General features: G+C 42.6%; 1 protein-coding gene across 1 annotated transcript; it reads right to left on the bottom strand.

The window, feature by feature from the left end:
- Nucleotides 1-2,780: 2,780 nt before the first annotated feature.
- On the bottom strand, nt 2,781-19,779 carry LOC121550071 (DNA endonuclease RBBP8). Its single transcript, XM_041862189.1, has 17 exons — nt 19,657-19,779; nt 11,747-11,934; nt 11,596-11,638; nt 11,208-11,303; nt 10,973-11,085; nt 10,345-10,417; nt 9,987-10,144; nt 7,914-8,009; nt 7,288-7,790; nt 6,591-6,717; nt 5,305-5,393; nt 5,106-5,199; nt 4,710-4,886; nt 4,452-4,509; nt 4,267-4,357; nt 3,928-4,069; nt 2,781-3,277 (listed from the first exon to the last, which is right to left on the bottom strand). Exons 2-17 carry the CDS (start codon nt 11,865-11,867, stop codon nt 3,162-3,164), a joined length of 2,097 nt encoding a protein of 698 aa, XP_041718123.1. The 5' UTR covers nt 11,868-11,934; nt 19,657-19,779; the 3' UTR covers nt 2,781-3,161.
- Nucleotides 19,780-20,636: the final 857 nt, after the last annotated feature.

Below are 20,636 nucleotides of genomic sequence, written 5' to 3' on the forward strand. Positions count from 1 at the left end.
TTCTCCCAATCCTCTTCTGGATCATCCAAATGCACTCTAGCAAACTTCAGACGGGCCTGGACATGTACTGGCTTAAGCAGGGGGACACGTCTGGCACTGCAGGATTTGAGTCCCTGGCGGCGTAGTGTGTTACTGATGGTAGGCTTTGTTACTTTGGTCCCAGCTCTCTGCAGGTCATTCACTAGGTCCCCCTGTGTGGTTCTGGGATTTTTGCTCACCGTTCTTGTGATCGTTTTGACCCCACGGGGTGAGATCTTGCGTGGAGCCCCAGGTCGAGGGAGATTATCAGTGGTCTTGTATGTCTTCCATTTCCTAATAATTGCTCCCACAGTTGATTTCTTCAAACCAAGCTGCTTACCTATTGCAGATTCAGTCTTCCCAGCCTGGTGCAGGTCTACAATTTTGTTTCTGGTGTCCTTTGACAGCTCTTTGGTCTTGGCCATAGTGGAGTTTGGAGTGTGACTGTTTGAGGTTGTGGACAGGTGTCTTTTATACTGATAACAAGTTCAAACAGGTGCCATTAATACAGGTAATGAGTAGAGGACAGAGGAGCCTCTTAAAGAAGGTCTGTGAGAGCCAGAAATCTTGCTTGTTTGTAGGTGACCAAATACTTATTTTCCACCATAATTTGCAAATCAATTCATTAAAAAACCTACAACGTGATTTTCTGGATTTTTTTCCCTCAATTTGTCTGTCATAGTTGACGTGTACCTATGATAAAAATTACAGGCCTCTCTCATCTTTTTAAGTGGGAGAACTTGCACAATTGGTGGCTGACTAAATAATTTTTTCCCCCACTGTACATCAAGGTCATCCCTCCTCTTAAAAGGTATAGGATTCTGAATGTACAGTGCTACACCCCCACCATTCCTATTCCTTCTAAGTAGACTATATCCATGAATGTTAATTTGCCCATCATTTACAGATGCATCCAAATGCGTTTCGGTCAAAGCTAAAATATTAATATAATTTATGTTGACCAAGTTAAAAACCTCATGTATTTTGTTAGGAAGGCTATTAACCTGAGCTATATGCAGCCCTTTCCTTGTCAAGTGAAGATCAATAGAGCATGTATTCGTTATAGTTGAAGTTGTCATGATACACTACAACATACAAACTCAGATTTGAACATTGGATTCAAATAGTCAGGGAGTTACTCTAGAGTCCCGATACATTTGCCCGTTGATGTAAAGTTTATCCATCACCAAGGAGGCTTGTTGATTCAGGCAACGCTTTTCTTTCATGATGGGATACAGCTTTTTTGCTCCTTTCATTGATCTCGGTGGGGAAGTGATCATTCATTCCAAAATCAGTGTGTCTGAGTTCTCTACCCCTGCCATTTCCTTTTGCTTAAAATGTTCAAAACATGCACTAACAGCCCGTGACCTATTCCCAGAGGCTGTGGGCAGTTTCAGTTGAGTTGACATAAAGTCTCGGACAGTGTCCTCATAGCTTCTGCTGTTGTCATTCTCCGGTATCCCTGAAAAGATTAGATTGTCCCGCATTGATCGACACTGTACATCAAGCAAGGTTTCTTTAAGTTGTTGGTTCTCCCTTTGCACCACCTCCACCTTGCCACCAATAGTCTACAGGACCTTTCAGCACCGTCTTTCCTTAGATCGTCAATCTGACATTGGCTGAATTCCAGACTGGCACATAATGCATTGATGTCCTCTCGTAGTATATCCAAGATATCAAGTTTGGCTAGCCTTTCATTGATGGATTTCAACAAGTCAATATCCATATCCGTAAACCTCTCCCCACTCTCCACGCGCGCCCTCTTGCTTGGGTATGGTTTGATGCCATCGTTGATACGGCTTGGTCAACTTGGCTTTGGTTTGTTTTGTTGATTGGGTTTGTTGTCCTTAACAGTGCTTGAATTCTCCGAAACCAGCGACATGTTTCTTTGAGCTCGTAAGTATCTCTCGTCAATGAATCGTTCAAGCTCTTCAATGGATTCTGAATCATCCAGCGTGTTTGCAGGCAGAGTGGCAGTCCATTAGAGCAGATGAAGGAGATCAAGAATCTGGAAGGATGCTGTATGGACTAACGGTCTAAGATCCCTCCCAATGTGTTCTCCAACTCATAAAACTCAGTGCTGTTATCCTCGTAAGGTGAGGTATTGAAAGGTATTGAAAAAAGGAGTGTCAATAATTTTGACCCTTTGAGAATTTGTTAAACAAAATCTCTTTCTCTGAGCAATTGTATTAGCATAAAATAATATTACCCCATTTTTCTTGCAGACAATATAGCGCAGTATGATTTATTTTATACAGTCAATTTTGCTCAACTTTATCAAGGTTGTCAATCATTGTATGTGTAGTGCACTCTTCAATCAGTTTTGTCATTCAACTGATTTAATTAATGTAAACTAATTGTAATTAATCCTCAAACTAGTGTGTTGCTGCTAGCCTTTGCTGCGCACCCTACTGGTAAGTACTTAGGACTGTTTCTTCCCCACTTTTTTCATAAAACCCACCAATCATTTAACAAATCGATCAAATTGTTTTCCGTAGCAATATGAATAGCTGTCTACTAGTTCAATGCAGTTGTCTCAATGTCTTCCTACTTGTTGGTCTTGTGCAATTATGCAACTGTTTACTTGCATTCCATTTCCCACAGTGAGATTATTATTCAATTGAGCTTATTTTTCTTTTACTGTGACTTTTCTACAACTTGCTGTAAACCAAAATAAAAATGAGATATTTCCATGAAAATATATTTTAAACTTACATTTATATTTTTCCTACAATTTAACTGTAAGTTGAGTAACACACCTATTTCATTGTATCATACATTTATTTATTACAATTTATGCTTCAAAAAATTATATAATTATCTACAAATACACCAAATGAAAATAAACCGACACTAGTGGTCAACAGTGCATACTAGTTTCAACTGAGCAGAGGTTTTTTGCAGCATATTCTGTATTCACTCCATGAGGACATTGGATTACTCTGTAGACCTGACAGAGTCTATTCAATTTTGTTTATAAAATTATAAGAATGTGTCTGGGTGGATATATATATATATATCACACAACAAGCACTAAAAAGGCACACATATTCCTTTGAGGCACTAGGATTACTATACTGGGGTAGTGTTTCAATGTTGCCGTGAAAATTAAATACAGTTTTACAGTACGTTTGATTGGGCATTTATTTCCCCCTACTGGTTATGGTCTTCTGCTCCTTGCCTTTGGGGGAGAATATGGCATTGTAAGGCCTTCTCCTCCTTAAGCGCTGCTCTGGATCATTATCTTCTTTTATATAACCTAGTAGGACAAACAAGAAGCACAATGTTGTTAAACTCATTAAGTGAAGTTGGACGTCTAGTACATCTGAATAGAAGCAAGGGGGAAAACGCCCCTTATTGAAGTCTGGTACAAAAGCAATGCACTTCTCGGATAAAAAATAATATGTAAATTCAGTGATTAGACATGATTAGTCACAATTAATTAATACATGGGTTCCCAAACTTCTGTGGCCCACAACCCCACTTTGATTTCAGAAAAAGTTGCACTACTCTATGTGAAAAAAGAGTAAAAATCAACAGCCAGTGTTTACTTTTTTACTTGGGGCTATGTCAGTATATTACAATTCAGTCTGTCTATTTTTGACAGTATTTCAAACTAAAGGAGGTATGGTTTGACGTGACTGAAATGCATCAGAGAGATATTGGGAAGTTCAGGAAACATCAGGGAAGATCATGTAATCGTGTATTATCTTCTGTGTAGAAATAACAAAATTGTTCAAATGTTTTCAGTTTCTCTCGCCACCCCATTTTCAAATCAGGCTACCCCACGTGGAATCGCAACCCCTATTTTGGGAAATGCTGAATTAATACATGACTACAGTATCAGCTACTATGGCTTTGATGACCATGTGGCCTGTTGAATGGATCAAATTGAATAGGGTAGCATACCTCTGTCCACACAGGTTTGTGTTGAAGGGAAGCCGACTTCCCAAAAGTTTTCTGGGGTTGATGGAGGAATATAACGGAATCGGTGCCGAGAACAGGCCGACAACTTCTTCACCCTCTCTTCCTTTGGAAGGTCTGCGTAGTACTGAGTGAGATTAGATATGTTAGCTCAATGACACAAATCATGGGTCGTGTTCAGTAGTGCAAAACGTGTTAATTTCTTTTGAAACTTTTAAAAATGAGCGTTTAAGTTCAGGTCCCTGTTTGTCAGTTTTCTTCCTTTTGGTGCCTAATGAACACAACCATGGACCGGCACATCAGCCCCATGTCAAGTCAACTCACGATTTCACACTCTTTACATGTGTGCCCCTTGAGTTTCCTCCTCTCAGCCTTCTTGCGGACCACCTCCACGTGTGCAAACGATAATTTTTTACTACAGGACACAACGAGAGGGAAAGAAACCTTTTAGAAACTTTTCCTAGCATGACAAACATTGTTCTCTGCTAGTCTGATGATTATGATATCACCTGTCTTTAAGTTCTTCTGTATGTTCTCCATTGGGCATTCCAGGTTGAGGCATGTGTGCTTTTTGAGGAGAGAAATAAAGAGGACACTAAAAAGTTGATATTAATACTTAACAATGAATGCTCAAATTACAAATTCATCTCAAGTATTGTACTCCTTGACCAGGTCATTGTGGTCATTCTCAACCAATTTGCTTGGTAAAATAAAGGAAGCAAGTAGCCAAGATAATAAATAGAGAAAATACAGTGTAAAATCCTTACTATCCTCATGCTCTTCTTCCTCCTCCACTTCACCAAACTCTTCCTCCCCCTCCTCCTGACGATGGGGCTCCTCTTGATGCAGATATGAGCCATCATACTGAGGACATGACTCGTACTCCCCATAGCCTGTTTTGTCAAATATCTCAGCCAAGCTGTCGTTGGCCCTCTGGCCAATCCCTAAAAGAAGGGTTCAAGGCTGGTTACATGGTTGGTTCGTTTATATGGGTCCTGCTCAAATACTTTTATCCGTCTTTCCTCTCATCACAGATCTAATGCAACTTGAAAGGTAAAAGTAAGGATTTCATTGCATGGCTATCTCCTCTTTGCCATATTTGAAATAAAATACTATGGTTGGGAATGTATCAAAATGTAGTGTGAAACAGTAGTAAGCTGTACCGGTATCAGAGCTGGTTCTTGGCGCTCCTCGGAGGAGCAGGCTGTGGCTGACAAAGGTGCAGTCCATATCCACCGTCACTCCTTCATCGTGGGGCTACACACACACACACACACACACACGTGAAGAACTGCAAGTATACACATCAGAAACAGCTAGAGGGTATAGGAAAGTAGCAAATGAATTTGGCGAATGTCCTACCTTTCCTAGAATAGGGGTGTCTACATCATACTGGGAGAGGGCTGCCCCTGGGTCCAGGCTACACGTCTGCTCTGCTGGCATTAGCTTGGCTAAAAAAGGGTAGGAAATTAAACATTATGACATTTATATTCAAATTGCTTGCTTAGATTCTGCTTAGGGCCAGTCAATCGAAATGTGCCGTTCATGAAATAAAAGTATAATCTTTGTATCAATCAATGATAATTATGTACATTTACAACACAATACCTTTTCCCAGTGGAGTATGGAGTGATTTCAGTGCCAACAGAAATTGTATTCGAATTCCATAATTTTGAATTTGCATTAGGATATTGCATTTGAATTTAATATTTGTTGTATTTGTAATGCACAAATAGAATCATTGAACTCATAAATTGAACTTGTATTTCATGATTTGAAACTGAATAGAATTAATATTACATTCAGTTTTAAAATAAAATGTCAATTCAATATTCAAATTCAATATGTATATATTCAGTTTCAATATGGTAGATATTGCATTCATTCTCCGTGTATCAAGTTGACAAAATATCATTTTTAATTGATCAAAGTTTCATATATTCAACTTCTCAGATGCATTCAGATTCAGTTTTCAAATTCAGTTCTCTAAATTCCGATTCAAAACCAGAGACAGCATCCTGGTACTTTGCCAGCCAGGAAAGGTGGAGGAGAACAGATAGAATCAAACGCTCTCTGTAGTAAACAGTAGCTTCTGGCGGTTTATGAAGCCAATGTGGCATGTTAAATGTATTTTCTTCCTATGAATTTGGCTCTAGCGTTTGAACCGTTTTGGCTATAAGCCATTCCTCCACCTTCATAGGAAGAAAATACATGTAACATGCCACATTGGGTTCAGAAGCTGCTGGCAAAGTACCAGGATGCTGTCTCTGGTTTTGAATCGGAATTTAGAGAACTGAATTTGAAAACTGAATCTGAATGCATCCGAGAAGTTGAATATATGAAACTTTGATACATTTGAAATTATAGTTTGTAAACTTGATACACAGACAATGAATGCAATATCTACCACATTGAAACAGAATATATAAATATTTAATTTGAATATTCAATTAAATTGAAATTGAATTTTTAAACTGAATGAAATATTTATTCAATTCAGTTTCAAATCATTAAATACAAGTTACATTTCTGAATTCAATTAATTCATTAGAATTTTAAAATAATTTAAATACAATATCTGTTGGCAATGAAATCGCTCCACAGTGGTGTTTCAGGGGCATCTGAGGGCAGTGTTGTGGATGCAGTACCGTTGATGTCCCGCGGAGGGCTCCTCTTCACCCGAGCACAGGGGTTGGCCTGCAGGACAGAGGTCTTCTCCAGATCCTCAGGCCGCTCCCGGCTCCGCTTTCTGATTGGCTCGTGGACATTGTGGGTCTAAAGGACAAATAGCAAAGCAGGGGTGGCTTTGGCTATTCAGGTACAGCAGTATGTTGATGCATAAGATGAGTGAACGTTTCAAAGAAAAAAAGAGCTCTTGATCTACATATCTATAATCTCTCATGGACAGACCACGTAACATAAATGGTATTTAACATCTCTCAAAAGACTGTGGGATGCGAAGATGAACGAGGAACAGTAGTTCCGGTGCTTTTGTTTTCCGTCACTGGTTATTTGGACACATTAGGATTGGGTGAAGGTGGTGCTCAAAGTGGGGGCGGGACTTTCAAGCAATGACTTCGAGTGGAACGTTTTTCGAAGGGGTGGGGGGTGGGGGGCTTTGGGTGAGAGTTTCCCTTTACGGGGTGGAGACTTGCTAGTCTCATTAGTATATTTTCTCATACATCTTCCCCCAGAACCTAATCAAGCATCTGACACAATTACGCAAAACTTTAGTTCTGGGTTTCAGAGATTAACCCATCTATAACAAGGCTTGAATATGATGCATTTACCTGTACAACCTCTTGTATAATGTGTTAAGAAAAATACGGGAATAAGCAAGACTACCTGGTCACTAAGTGGCACATTTTTGGATCGTTCATCGCTTGGTGGGGTGGAGGGTTGCTTGAATAGGATGTGGTGCTGCTGGCCTCTGTCCTGCTTCTCTGCCCCAGGGACGCTGCCACCTCTCTGGGCATTGAACGGAGGCACCAGAGCCTTCTGTGGGGAGTCGGACAGGTCCAGAGGCTTGTCAATCACCTCATCTTCCTCCTCGCTGTTTTTCCTCCTCCTCTTCCCTCTTTCCAGCTCTCCTCTCATGACCAGGTGAGAGAGGCCACATGGGGTGGAGGTGGCTCTAAGAGGTGTGATGTGGGCTATCCCCTCCAGGTGGCGCTGCAGGCCGTCAGCAGGGCTGAGCTTCAGGCCAGGGAGGTGGGATGGGGAGACGTTTTCTGTGGTGGTGGTGCCGAAGCGGCCCTGTCTCTGGGGGTTAGGCACTGGATCATCAGGGAGATCCAGGCAACAAGTCTCTGCTACCACAGCACCTTCATGACCCTGGCTGTTGTCCTCTAAATCAACAAGAAAAAGAATACTGTGATTTTTCACAGCGCTTTTCAAGACACTCAAAGACATTTTAGAGGCAACAACATAATTACAATTGCATGTCATCAGGCAGTTAATGTAGGCCTTACGTTGGGTCTGGGTGGCGTCCATGTAACACGTTTCAGGCACCAGTATGCCTCTTCCTTGGCTCTCCGAGGTTTGGGAGGGCAATCCTTTCCTTGGTTCTACCATTACAAAAAAAAAATAGAACTTCAATGAAGTCTATGAAGCTGATATTGTAAGAAACTAAGGGCTCTATTTTTGGCAGGTGCTAAGGAGGGGCAAGTGTCAAACGCAATTTCGTCATGTAAAAACGGACAAATTTTTCCAGGCCTACTGCCAGGTTCGGCAATTACCTGTCAAACATCAGCTCGCTTGTGCTGAGGTGGGAGGGGTGGCAATATTTGAGGTGTGTCCTTAAAAACAAGCGCAAAAGTGACCGTTTCATGCAGCGCTAATGGGAAAATACACGACCCACACACTAATGGGAAAATGTAAGACCCACAAAAAGCAGGTCTTAACGGTAACGCAGTTGATAATGGCATGGATTTTGAGAGCGGAAGCACAGTGTATCCAGCCATGATGCACAGTGCCCTTGGAAGGTGAGATGTGCCTTTTTTGCTGGTGAATCTCATATTTAGAAACATTTAAAAAACGACTGCTTTAAAAACCAAGCATAGCCTACCATCCCCTTAATCAAGGCTGGTTTAGATGCATCGCATTGGTGCGTCCTTTTACCCATTAGCCAAAAGTAGCCTATGAATAAAGGGGTTTTAAATGGTGTACTGAGAGTGCGTTGACAAATTTGAGGGGTTTTCCCTCATGCTTTTTCATTATTCACATACCTGCATTTCGCTTGTTCAAGTAGGCTATCCATCCCCATTTTCAAAGAGCGCCCGTTGTCCAATTTCCAAAGACACGCTCCTCCAAACTATTCAATCCTCCTATACAGATTTTCTTTAGAATCTGCCTTGCAAATAGGCAATGACACAATTGACAGGGGCCTAGTATTTTGTATAAACTTGCGAATGTTATGTGTAAAGACATTTAGGCCTACGTGTGCACACAGTGCCATGGAATGAGAGAAGAGGATTATGATATCATGCTTCTGACCGATCCTATTTAGAAATAGGATTTAAAAAACAGATTGGTTTTTAATAAAATTCTACTTATTAAAAAGATTCACCGTCCATGGGTTTACGGTGAGAATGTACATGGCTCGAATGCAATGCAATTTCGTCTTCTATTTCTGGAGAAGTGCAAATATGATGATCTGTAAGATGGTTCCATGATGTTTATAAAACATTACATTTGTGAGCAGTATAAAGGTAAGTGGAAATTCCACCTCTATATTGGATCTTTATCCAGCTCCTGTGAAAAGTTTGGATGTGTGTAAAACCCTCCATTGTCTAAGTTGCCTTGTCTGTATTGTACGCCCACGGGGAGCAATTACGGTGCCTGTAACTGTATTTAGACATTTTAAAAACAAGTTGTTTCGTTTTTATTAGAATGATACACTTTAGGCCTTCAATAGCCTAGTGAATTTAATCTTGCTTATTGAGTACGTTTGGCATGTCCAGATTGCAGTTTACAGTAGGCCTAGCTCCTATATCAGTGCAAATGCTATAGCCTATGTCTAACAAATGTATTTCCATATTGAAGCAATGCAATTAGAACAATGGACTGCAAACATGTTCAACATATTTAGCAAATATGGGGCAGGCTATTTAACGAACTAGGCTATAACGGACTAACATTCAAATTGGAGTTGATGACAACGCAATACATAAAAGACTGTAAATACACAACTTTAAGAAGAAGCAACCATATATTTAGCCATAGAACACGTTCTGATTGGCCAGTGAGGGGCCAAGTCTCAACACACACAACTTGTTTATTCATCAAAACCCAGCCCTTTCGCGCCACAGCCAGCTACTGCGTCCATAATTCCGGTTGTGAAAATAGCACAAATATTTCTGACACCCCCGAACCTATAACGCTACCATCAGCGCTAAGATTTACCATTGCGTTAGGTATGTTAAAAGGGAGCCCTAAGAGTGAGTGTGTGTGTGACTGAGTATGCGCACACCTGCATGTGTGTTTGATACCGAGGGTGACCTTTGAGTGCTGTATCTGTGTACATTTATTTGTATGAAGCAGACCGTTGAGTGCTGAGCTCTGGGATTGGGATAGGGGCTTCTCGGCGTAGCGGACATGGTTGGTCTCCTTCCTCCTCCTCATCTTGCTCACAACAGGCAGGGAGATATGCTGCAGCGGAGAGTCTGGGATCACCCCCTCCTCTGGCTCCGGAGACGCTGAGCTGGAAACCAAACAGAAATAACACAGAATTATAATGGGCATTGTGGTGTAATATACCATATTAAGATCAAAGTGAGAACCCCCTTATTCAACCATGCTTTCCTGCTGTGCAAGAGGAATATTGGTTTAGATTCAACAATCCTGGTTACAAAAGTACTGCAATGTGCCTATGTGAGGCGGATGGGGATGGTTTTAACTCACAGAGATCCCTTCAGCCTGTCCAGCTCTAGACTCAGCTTTCTGTTCTTATCCTGCAGGGTGTTCCTTTCAGTCACTGGAAGTCACAACAAACCACAGCGGTGAGTAGAGTAAATAATGGGGGAAAAAGAACACTTTCTTGACATTTTAACTGAACAACAAAATCATTAAGTCCTACTACAGCAACGATAGGTCTTTGCAGAGCACTAGTGGTATAGAGAAAGAACTGCATCCCTATTGTGAGCGCGGAGGAATATAACGTTTGGGCGATAACATAGGAAACAAACAGATCATTCAGGTTTGCCATTTCCATCAATGTAAAAAGAGACTCTCCTCCCAACCCCACTACCCACAGACCTGGCTAAAAAGAGAAAGGCTATATTGTGTGATGTGTAGAGCTACAAGCGAACCTGTTACAGAGATAAAGAGAGATGGGGTGGTAGGGAGAGAGTTCCCTTGTGAACTTCCTGGCACTGATGGCCCCCAACCTTAGCCATAATCATGTCCTACTGTAGCCAAAAGCGTAGGAGCTGTATGTACTTTGTAAAAGAGAGACCAGTATGGAGGTGAATGAATCTCAGATACAGAATGTAGGGTATGTGTAAGAGAGAGGGAATGATGTAGAACTCACTAAGCTCTGCGATGAGGCGCATGTTCTGCTGACGGCCTTTCTCAAACTCCACCTGCTTCTTCCTCATGTGCTCCTCTGTGACGGAACAGCGATCACACAGGCCTGCCCGCAGCCTGCACAGAGAGATAGACAGAAAGGGGACTCATGAGTTGATGGATTTCCCGACACCTTCAGCACTTTTCCTGTGTTCAACACAGAGACAGATGGAGAGAGACAGAAAGGACAGATGCGGTACCTGTCCTCCAGAATTGTGACGGTGTCCTGAAGGGTTTTGTGCTGCTCCCTCAGCTGCTGGTGTCTGCTGTAGAACTCCTCCAGTCTCTGGGCATCTCTACAGGGTGAGGGACTTATATATTTTTGGACTTATCACAGAACCCTGGTAAACCCTATGCTGTCCTACTGAATAATGAGTGTGAAAGAGGCCTTTCTGAGACCGACTTGCTCAGTGACATTTGAAACCTGAGACACTGACGGGGAATCAATGAGAAACAGTCTCAACTTAAGTGGGGTCACAAAACAATAATCACACTTTGGAATGACATGTTGAATGTCAGAATAGATTCAGTTTCAGATTCTGTTCATTGATCATCAACACAACGGTCAATTCAAATGACTGTACTCACAAATATCGCTCCTTCTTCAGCTTGTTCACTTTGGTTTGCAAACCTAAACACAGGATCAAAAAAGGGGATTGTTGAATGATTTATTTTAATACTGGCACCTAGTCTTGGTTGTTTCGGTGGAGATTTCCTACCATGTAGACAGTAGGCCTACCTTGCAGTGCACTATCGTGACAGTCTTTGAGTCGACCCCAGAGGTCCCTGAAGAGGTCAGTGGATTCCGAAGCCCCGCTGGAGCCCGGGCTGCTCCCGCTTAACACAGGACTGCTCATCATCCACTCACTTACTGGTTGGTAGCTTCACTCAGCCAATACAACTCCATTCAGCACCAAACCTGAAAATCTGACAGAGGAAGAGAGCGCAAAAGAGACAGAGGAAACAGAGTGTCAAGAGAGGAACCTCCTTTACTCAAAGATGCGCCCCTAGAGGAAACTGTTGCAGAGTGCATCTTTACTGCTGCTAGTGCAAACATGTTGCCAGTTTTTTTATTTTATTTTATTTCACCTTTTATTTAACCAGGTAAGCCAGTTGAGAACAAGTTCTCATTTAGCATTCTCTAGGAAAAGAATGCACTGAAAGGCCACTACAATACCGGTAAAATATGGTACCGGTAATAAATCCAGTATTTTACTTATGTACGCACTAAGAAGTGACTGCATTCCAGGGCACGCTCGTATAGTCCCATTTTCACCATATCCAATCCTAAAAGGCACGTTTTTTTCCCAGCGGGCAGTCAAATATAGCCTAGGCCTAAACAAAAATGTAAATCAGGGTTTGAAGGCAAGGTAGCAAGGTAGCTAGCCAGCACATACACTAGTTGAAGCTTGCCTTCACTACTCTTTCCTCTCTCTTCCCATACTGGTACAGTCAGATTGGCTCAATCACCATTGGTTAATAATCATTAAGTCATCCAATCACTAAAGCCAAATAATCCATTTTCACCCATTATTGAGCACAGACATGACAAACTAGCCAATTTCACTCTGTAATCCTAACCTACTTCATATAATTACTCACAGTTCATTAATTAGTATTTTTTTTAATTTTTTTTTTACAGCATTATGCTATTGGTGACTTAGGCTACATTTCAACTGTCTGGGATAGGCTAGCTGAGGATTTAGCAAAAATGAATGACTGACAAGTAAAATGGTCATTGACATTCACCATGCGCAATTTCCTCCTGTATCAAACTGAATGAAAGAGCCTTGTTCACTCACCCCATTAGATCGAACTGTCAGTCATTGTCCTCAATGCATAGAAAAGCCACCCAACAGATCCAAACTTCATAGAGAGGAGGAAACCAGAGAACTGCTGCTTCCACATTGGGCTATAATAGTAGTATGCTGCTCCAGTGCTCAACGCTACACAAACTGAACCATCACCAATGACAAACCAATATGCCTTTCATGGAAACTGGCCAGGCAGGTTTTGAGCATTCCCAGGGACCTGGCTGGGATCAGACCACAATTTGTTGGCATGGACAACTGGAAGAGCTGGTTTTCCAGATCAAATATAAACTGGTCTTGCCAGAAAACAGAAGGGAGCGAGCGGGGGATGTGTAGCAGCTGGCTCAGAGGAATAGCAACACTATCCCTATACCTGTAGCCTACACACACACAGTCAGACTGATAGGAGCACACACACACGTACACACCCATACACACGCACAAACACTTTCGCACGCAGACACACTCCTACCTGCCTTTGCAGGGACAAGGCAAATGTTGTAGCCTGCAGCTATTAAGATCTTTAACTCCACTCCCATGCCATACCCAGGAGCCGAGGCACATACAGTGAGGGAAAAAAGTATTTGATCCCCTGCTGATTTTGTATGCTGACAGTACTTAGTGGCAAAACCCTTGTTGGCAATCAGAGGTCAGACGTTTCTTGTAGTTGGCCACCAGGTTTGCACACATCTCAGGAGGGATTTTGTCCCACTCCTCTTTGCAGATCTTCTCCAAGTCATTAAGGTTGAGGCTGACGTTTGGCAACTCGAACCTTCAGCTCCCTCCACAGATTTTCTATGGGATTAAGGTCTGGAGACTGGCTAGGCCACTCCAGGACCTTAATGTGCTTCTTCTTGAGCCACTCCTTTGTTGCCTTGGCCGTGTGTTTTGGGTCATTATCATGCTGGAATACCCATCCACGACCCATTTTCAATGCCCTGGCTGAGGGAAGGAGGTTCTCACCCAAGACTTGACGGTAATGGCCCCGTCCATCGTCCCTTTGATGCGGTGAAGTTGTCCTGTCCCCTTAGCAGAAAAACGCCCCCAAAGCATAATGTTTACACCTCCATGTTTGACGGTGGGAATGGTGTTCTTGGGGTCATAGGCAGCATTCCTCCTCCTCCAAACAAGGCGAGTTGAGTTGATGCCAAAGAGCTCCATTATGGTCTCATCTGACCACAACACTTTCACCCAGTTCTCCTCTGAATCATTCAGATGTTCATTGGCAAACTTCAGACAGGCATGTATATGTGCTTTCTTGAGCAGGGGGACCTTGTGGGCGATGCAGGATTTCAGTCCTTCACGGCATAGTGTGTTACCAATTGTTTTCTTGGTGACTATGGTCCCAGCTGCCTTGAGATCATTGACAAGATCCTCCCGTGTAGTTCTGGGCTGATTCCTCACCATTCTCATGATCATTGCAACTCCACAAGGGGAGATCTTGCATGGAGCCCCAGGCAGAGGGAGATTGACAGTTATTTTGTGTTTCTTCCATTTGCGAATAATCGCACCAACTGTTGTCACCTTCTCACCAAGCTGCTTGGCGATAGTCTTGTAGCCCATTCCAGCCTTGTGTAGGTCTACAATCTTGTCCCATCCTTGGAGAGCTCTTTGGTCTTGGCCATGGTGGAGAGTTTGGAATCTGATTGATTGATTGCTTCTGTGGACAGGTGTCTTTTATACAGGTAACAAACTGAGATTAGGAGCACTCCCTTTAAGAGTGTGCTCCTAATCTCAGCTCGTTACCTGTATAAATCAATGTATAAAATTTTTGACATGCGTTTTTCAGGATTTTGTTGTTGTTATTCTGTCTCTCACTGTTCAAATAAACCTACCATTAAAATTATAGACTGATCATGTCTTTGTCAGTGGGCAAACGTACAAAAACAGCAGGGGATCAAATACTTTTTTCCCTTACTGTATAACAGTCAGGTCTTTATGGTTTTCTCCAAAACAGCTGAATGTAAAGCATCCTTTTGTACAAGGCTAAGGATATCCTAAATAATTACACTTGGCCTGATATCTAGAGGGTTTAGTATAGGCTAATAGTTAATTGTCGCAACTCACAACTATCCAGGCCCAATGAATGATGATAAACTCCAATGCAGTGGGGTAAATTCAGAATTCAGATGAAAATTATGCCATTCTTTTAGAAATACTCAATTTAAATGAGATTTGTGTCACAGGGAAATTGTAATAATGTGAAAATAATATATTTCTCAACAATTGACAACAATATATCAATATCACCAATTTCTTCGGTTGTCTGCAGATCACTGACAATCTGAAATGGCCCACCCTCAGGAGGCTGAAGAAATTCAGCTTGGCCCTTAAGACCCTCACAAACTTTTACAGATGCACAATTGAGAGCATCCTGTTGGGCTGTATCACCGCCTGGTACGGCAAACGCAGGGCTCTCCAGAGGGTGGTGCGGTCTGCCCAACGCATCACCGGGGGCGCACTGCCTGCCCTCCCGGACACCTACAGCACCCGATGTCACAGGAAGGCCAAAAAGGACATCAACTACCCGAGCCACGGCCTGTTCTCCCCGCTACCATCCAGAAGGCGAGGTCAGTACAGGTGCATCAAAGCTGGGACCAAGAGACTGAAAAACAGCTTCTATCTTAAGGCCATCAGACTGTTAAATAGCCATCACTAGCCGGATACCACCCGATTACTCAACCCTTCACCTTAGAGGCTGCTGCCCCATATACATAGACATGGAATCACTGGTCACTTTAATAATGGAATACAATGGCGCCGGAGGGGATGGCTGCCGTTTTACGGGCTCCTAACCAACTGTGCTATTTTGTTAGTTTTTCCGCATTGTTTGTAACTTATTTTGTACATAAAGTTGCTGCTACCGTCTCTTATGACCGAAAAGAGCTTCTGGACATCAGAACAGCGATTACCCACTTCGAACTGGACGAAGATGTTTTCTTTAATGAGTCCGACGCGAAGGATATACTGCTCTGAGATACAGAGGGAGAAGGTCGGGGTGCCTTGTTAGGATTCGTAGGCGAGTGAGTAAATCGCCATTACCATCAGTTCTATTGGCCAACGTACAATCACTGGAAAACAAACTATGATCTATGGTCAAGACTATCCTACCAACGAGACATCAAAAACTGTAATATCTTATGTTTCACCGAGTCGTGGCTGAACGACGACATGGATAACATACAGCTGGTTGGGTTTTCCGTACATTGGCAAGATAGAACAGCTGCCTCCGGTAAGACAAGGGGTGGCGGTCTGTGTCTATTTGACAATAACAGCTGGTGCACCAAATCAAATATCAATGAAGTCTCAAGGTTTTGCTCGCCTGAGGTAGAGTATCTCATGATAAGCTGTAGACAACACTATTTACCAAGAGAGTTTTGATCTATATTTTTCGTAGCTGTCTATTTACCACCACAAACTGATGCTGGCACTAAGACCGCACTCAGCGAGCTGTATAAGGACATAAGCAAACAAGAAAATGCTCATCCAGAGGCGGCGCTCCTAGTGGCCGGGGACTTTAATGCAGGGAAACTTAAATCTGTTTTACCTAATTTCTACCAGCATGTTACATGTGCAACCAGAGAAAAAAAAATCTCTAGACCACCTTTACTCCACACAGAGACGCATACAATGCTCTCCCTCGCCCTCCATTTGGCAAATCTGACCATAACTCTATCAACCTGATTCCTGCTTATAAGCAAAAACTAAAGCAGGAAGTACCAGTGACTCGCTCAATACGGAAGTGGTCAGATGACGCAGATACTATGCTACAGGACTGTTTTGCTAGCACAGACTGGAATATGTTCCGGGATTCTTCCGATGGCATTGAGGAGCACACCAAATCAGTCACTGGCTTCATCAATAAATGCATTCATGATGTTGTCCCCACAGTGACCATACGTACATACCCCAACCAGAAGCCATGGATTACAGGCAACATCCGCACTGAGCTAAAGGGTAGAGCTGCTGCGTTCAAGGAGCAGGACTCTAACCTGGACGCTTTTAAGAAATCCTGCTATGTCCTCAGACGAACCATCAAACAGGCAAAGCGTCAATACAGGACTAAGACTGAATCCTACTACACCGGCTCCAACGCTCGTCGGATGTGGCAGGGCTTGCAAACTATTACGGACTACAAAGGGAAGCACAGCCGCGAGCTGCCCAGTGACAAATTACTTCAATGCGCTCTTCGAGGCAAGCAACACTGAAGCATGCATGAGAGCACCAGCAGTTCCGGACGACTGTGTGATCACGCTCTCTGTAGCCGATGTGAGTAAGACCTTTAAACAGCTCAACATTCACAAGGCCGCAGGGCCAGACGGATTACCAGGACGTGTACTCTGAGCATGCGCTGACCAACTGGCACGTGTCTTCACTGACATTTTCAACCTGTCCCTGACCGAGTCTGTAATACCAACATGTTTCAAGCAGACCACTATAGTCCCTGTGCCCAAGAACACCTGCCTAAATGACTACCGACCGATAGCACTCACATCTGTAGCCATGAAGTGCTTTGAAAGGCTGGTCATGGCTCACATCAACACCATTTTCCCAGAAACCCTAAACCCACTCCAATTTGCATTCCGCCCCAATAGATCCACAGATGACGCAATCTCTATTGCACTCCACACTGCCATTTCCCACCTGGACAAAAGGAACACTTACGTGAGAATGCTATTCATTGACTACAGCTTAGCGTTCAACACCATAGTGCCCTCAAAGCTCATCACTATAATAATAATAATAATAATAAGCCATTTAGCAGACGCTTTTATCCAAAGCCACTTACAGTCATGCGTGCATAATTTTTTTTTTTGTGTATGGGTGGTCCCGGGGATCGAACCCACTACCTTGGCGTTACAAGCGCCGTGCTCTACCAGCTGCGCTACAGAGGACCACTAAGCTTAGGACCCTGGGACTAAACACCTCCCTCTGCAACTGGATCCTGAACTTCCTGACGGGCCACCCCCAGGTGGTAAGGGTAGGTAACAACACATCTGCCACGCTGATCCTCAACACGGGGGCCCCTCAGGGGTGCATGCTCAGTCCCCTCCTGTACTCCCTGTTCACTCATGATTGCATGGCCAAGCACGACTCCAACACCATCATTAAGTTTGCAGACGACACAACAGTGGTAGGCCTGATCACCGACAACGATGAGACAGCCTATAGGCAGGAGGTCAGAGACCTGGCAGTGTGGTGCCAGGATAACAACCTCTCCCTCAACGTGATCAAGACAAAGGAGATGACCGTGGACTACAGGAAAAGGAGGGCCGAGCACGCCACTCTCATCGACGGGGCTGTAGTGGAGCAGGTTGAGAGTTTCAAGTTCCTTGGTGTCCACATCACCAACGAACTGTCATGGTCCAAACATACCAAGACAGTCGGGAAGAGGGCACGTCAACGCCTATTCCCCCTCAGGAGACTGAAAATATTTGGCATGGGTCCTCAGATCCTCAAAGTTCTACAGCTGCACCATCGAGAGCATCCTGACTGGTTGCATCACCGCCTGGTATGGCAACTGCTCGGCCTTCGACCGCAAGGCACTAAATCACTGGGGCCAAGTTTCCTGACATTTTTACACTGCTGGTACTCTGTTTATTATCTTTGCATAGTCACTTTCAAATCAAATCAAATTTTATTTGTCACATACACATGTTTAGCAGATGTTATTGCGGGTGTAGCGAAATGCTTGTGCTTCTAGCTCCGACAGTGCAGTAATATCTAACAAGTAATATCTAACAATTTCACAACATATACCCAATACACACAAATCTAGTAAGGAATGGAATTTAAGAATATATAGATGGACAAGCAATGACAGAGCGGCATGGACTAAGATACAGTAGAATATTATAGAATTGAATACAGTATATAGATATGAGATGAGTAGTGCAAGATATGTAAACATTATTAAAGTGACTAGTGTTCCATTTCTTAAAGTGGCCAGTGATTTCAATAGGCAGCAGCAGCCTCTAATGTGCTAGTGATGGCTATTTAACAGGCAGACCTGGGTCACTTTACCTCTATGGCCCACGTACATTTACATAATTTAGCAGACGCTCTTATCACTTCTCAGTCTTGTATGAATAGTAGTCTACCACTAACTAGCCATCAGCACCACCTAGGGTTAAAAGATAAATAAATAATAATAATATGCCATTTAGCAGACGCTTTTATCCAAAGCCACTTACAGTCATGCGTGCATACATTTTTGTGTATGGGTGGTCCCGGGGATCGAACCCACTACCTTGGCGTTACAAGCGCCGTGCTCTACCAGCTGAGCTACAGAGGACCACAAAAGACTGACACACACCAAAGACCATATCTAACAGTATTTCTCACTCTGCAAACCTCTTCAGATTCTTGGTCATGTCAGAAATGAACATTGATTGGGCTTCTGCAGGAATATATATATATATATATATATATATATATATATATATATATAGTAACGTTAATTTATACGAATATAAATCTAGCATCGGCGCATGCGCGGATATGTAAGAGGCGCTCTTATGTTGTGTTGTGATAGGTTGGGATGAAGAGGGTTTTATTTGAATTTCTTAAAAAATTGAACACTTTACGGGCTATAGTTACGATATTTAACTAGCTAGAGCTCTCTACCGTTAGTTAGCTCAAAACCATTCGCTAACAACCCAATCGTTTATTTGGCTAGCAAGCAAAGTCGAGTTGGTAATAGACTGCCAGCTTGCTAACGCCTTAGCGTTGCTAGACAGTCAATTACATCGCTAGACAGACAGCTATCAAAATATGCAATGACTCTGTAATCGTATGATGTTTAAATTTGAACAAACGTAATAATTTCACTACTTACCTAACGGTGACGTTAGCTAGCTCAAATTCACATATTTCAGTATTCGCGCCTCGCATTGCATGGTAGGATGACAAAACCAAAACATTCGGTGTGACGTGATCGATGGTTAGTGTTATTCCGGTATCCTTGGGACTTCCATACCGCTCTTTTTCGTCTTCTTCTTTGGATTTATCGGAGGTTGTCATCCAAAAAATGTAGCATTACTGCCACCTACTAGACTGGAGTATAACTCCTTTATACTTGAAAAAGTATTCATAATAATGTATAAATCAACAAATACCTTACAATCTAACCCTACACTCACCTAAAAACCCACCACCCTACTCTGTGCTTGAATTAAAAAAAATAATAAGATATAAATAAATCAACAAATACCCTACCATCACTCACACACTAAAAACCCAACACCCTACTCCACTATTTACATCTATTTAGTCCTACCTCAGACCAACAAATGAAATGATGGGACACCTTAACAGACACTGTAATGCTTCTGACATAAAGTCTCGCACACCCAAATACCTCTCTGCAGCTGCCACCACCACCTACATTTTCTGTAACTTACGTTCCATCCCTGCAGTACAGTTGATAACCATTGCTATAAATGCTAAAAATCCAATCTTACTGAAACATACACTACCGGTCAAAAGTTTTAGAACACCTACTCATTCAAGGGTTTTCTTTATTTTGACTATTTTCTACATTGTAGAATAATATTGAAGACATCAAAACTATGAAATAAAACATATGGAATCATGTAGAAACCAAAAAAGTGTTAAACAAATCAAAATATATTTTATGCTTGAGATTCTTGAAATAGCAACCCTTTGCCTTGAGTGCTCTGGCACTGGAATGGAGCCGCTGACCGGAGCTGAACTGGACCCTGGTGGAGCGGACTGCTCGAGCAGGAACGGGCCGTACCGGACTGGAGACACGCACCACTGGTTTCTACAATGTAGAAAATAGTTTTAAAAAATAAA

The sequence above is a fragment of the Coregonus clupeaformis genome, chromosome 34 (assembly GCF_020615455.1).
Source record: "Coregonus clupeaformis isolate EN_2021a chromosome 34, ASM2061545v1, whole genome shotgun sequence".
In the NCBI taxonomy this organism is placed as follows: Eukaryota; Metazoa; Chordata; class Actinopteri; order Salmoniformes; family Salmonidae; genus Coregonus; species Coregonus clupeaformis.

Excerpts from the sequence above, each read along its gene's own strand:
- LOC121550071 (XM_041862189.1), bottom strand. The coding sequence starts at position 11,867 with ATGATGAGCAGTCCTGTGTTAAGCGGGAGCAGCCCGGGCTCCAGCGGG. Across the intron at positions 10,418-10,972 it reads GCGCCTCATCGCAGAGCTTA|TGACTGAAAGGAACACCCTG; the intron begins GTGAGTTCTACA and ends TGTGACTTCCAG. Across the intron at positions 7,791-7,913 it reads GGACGCCACCCAGACCCAAC|AGGACAACAGCCAGGGTCAT; the intron begins GTAAGGCCTACA and ends TTGTTGATTTAG.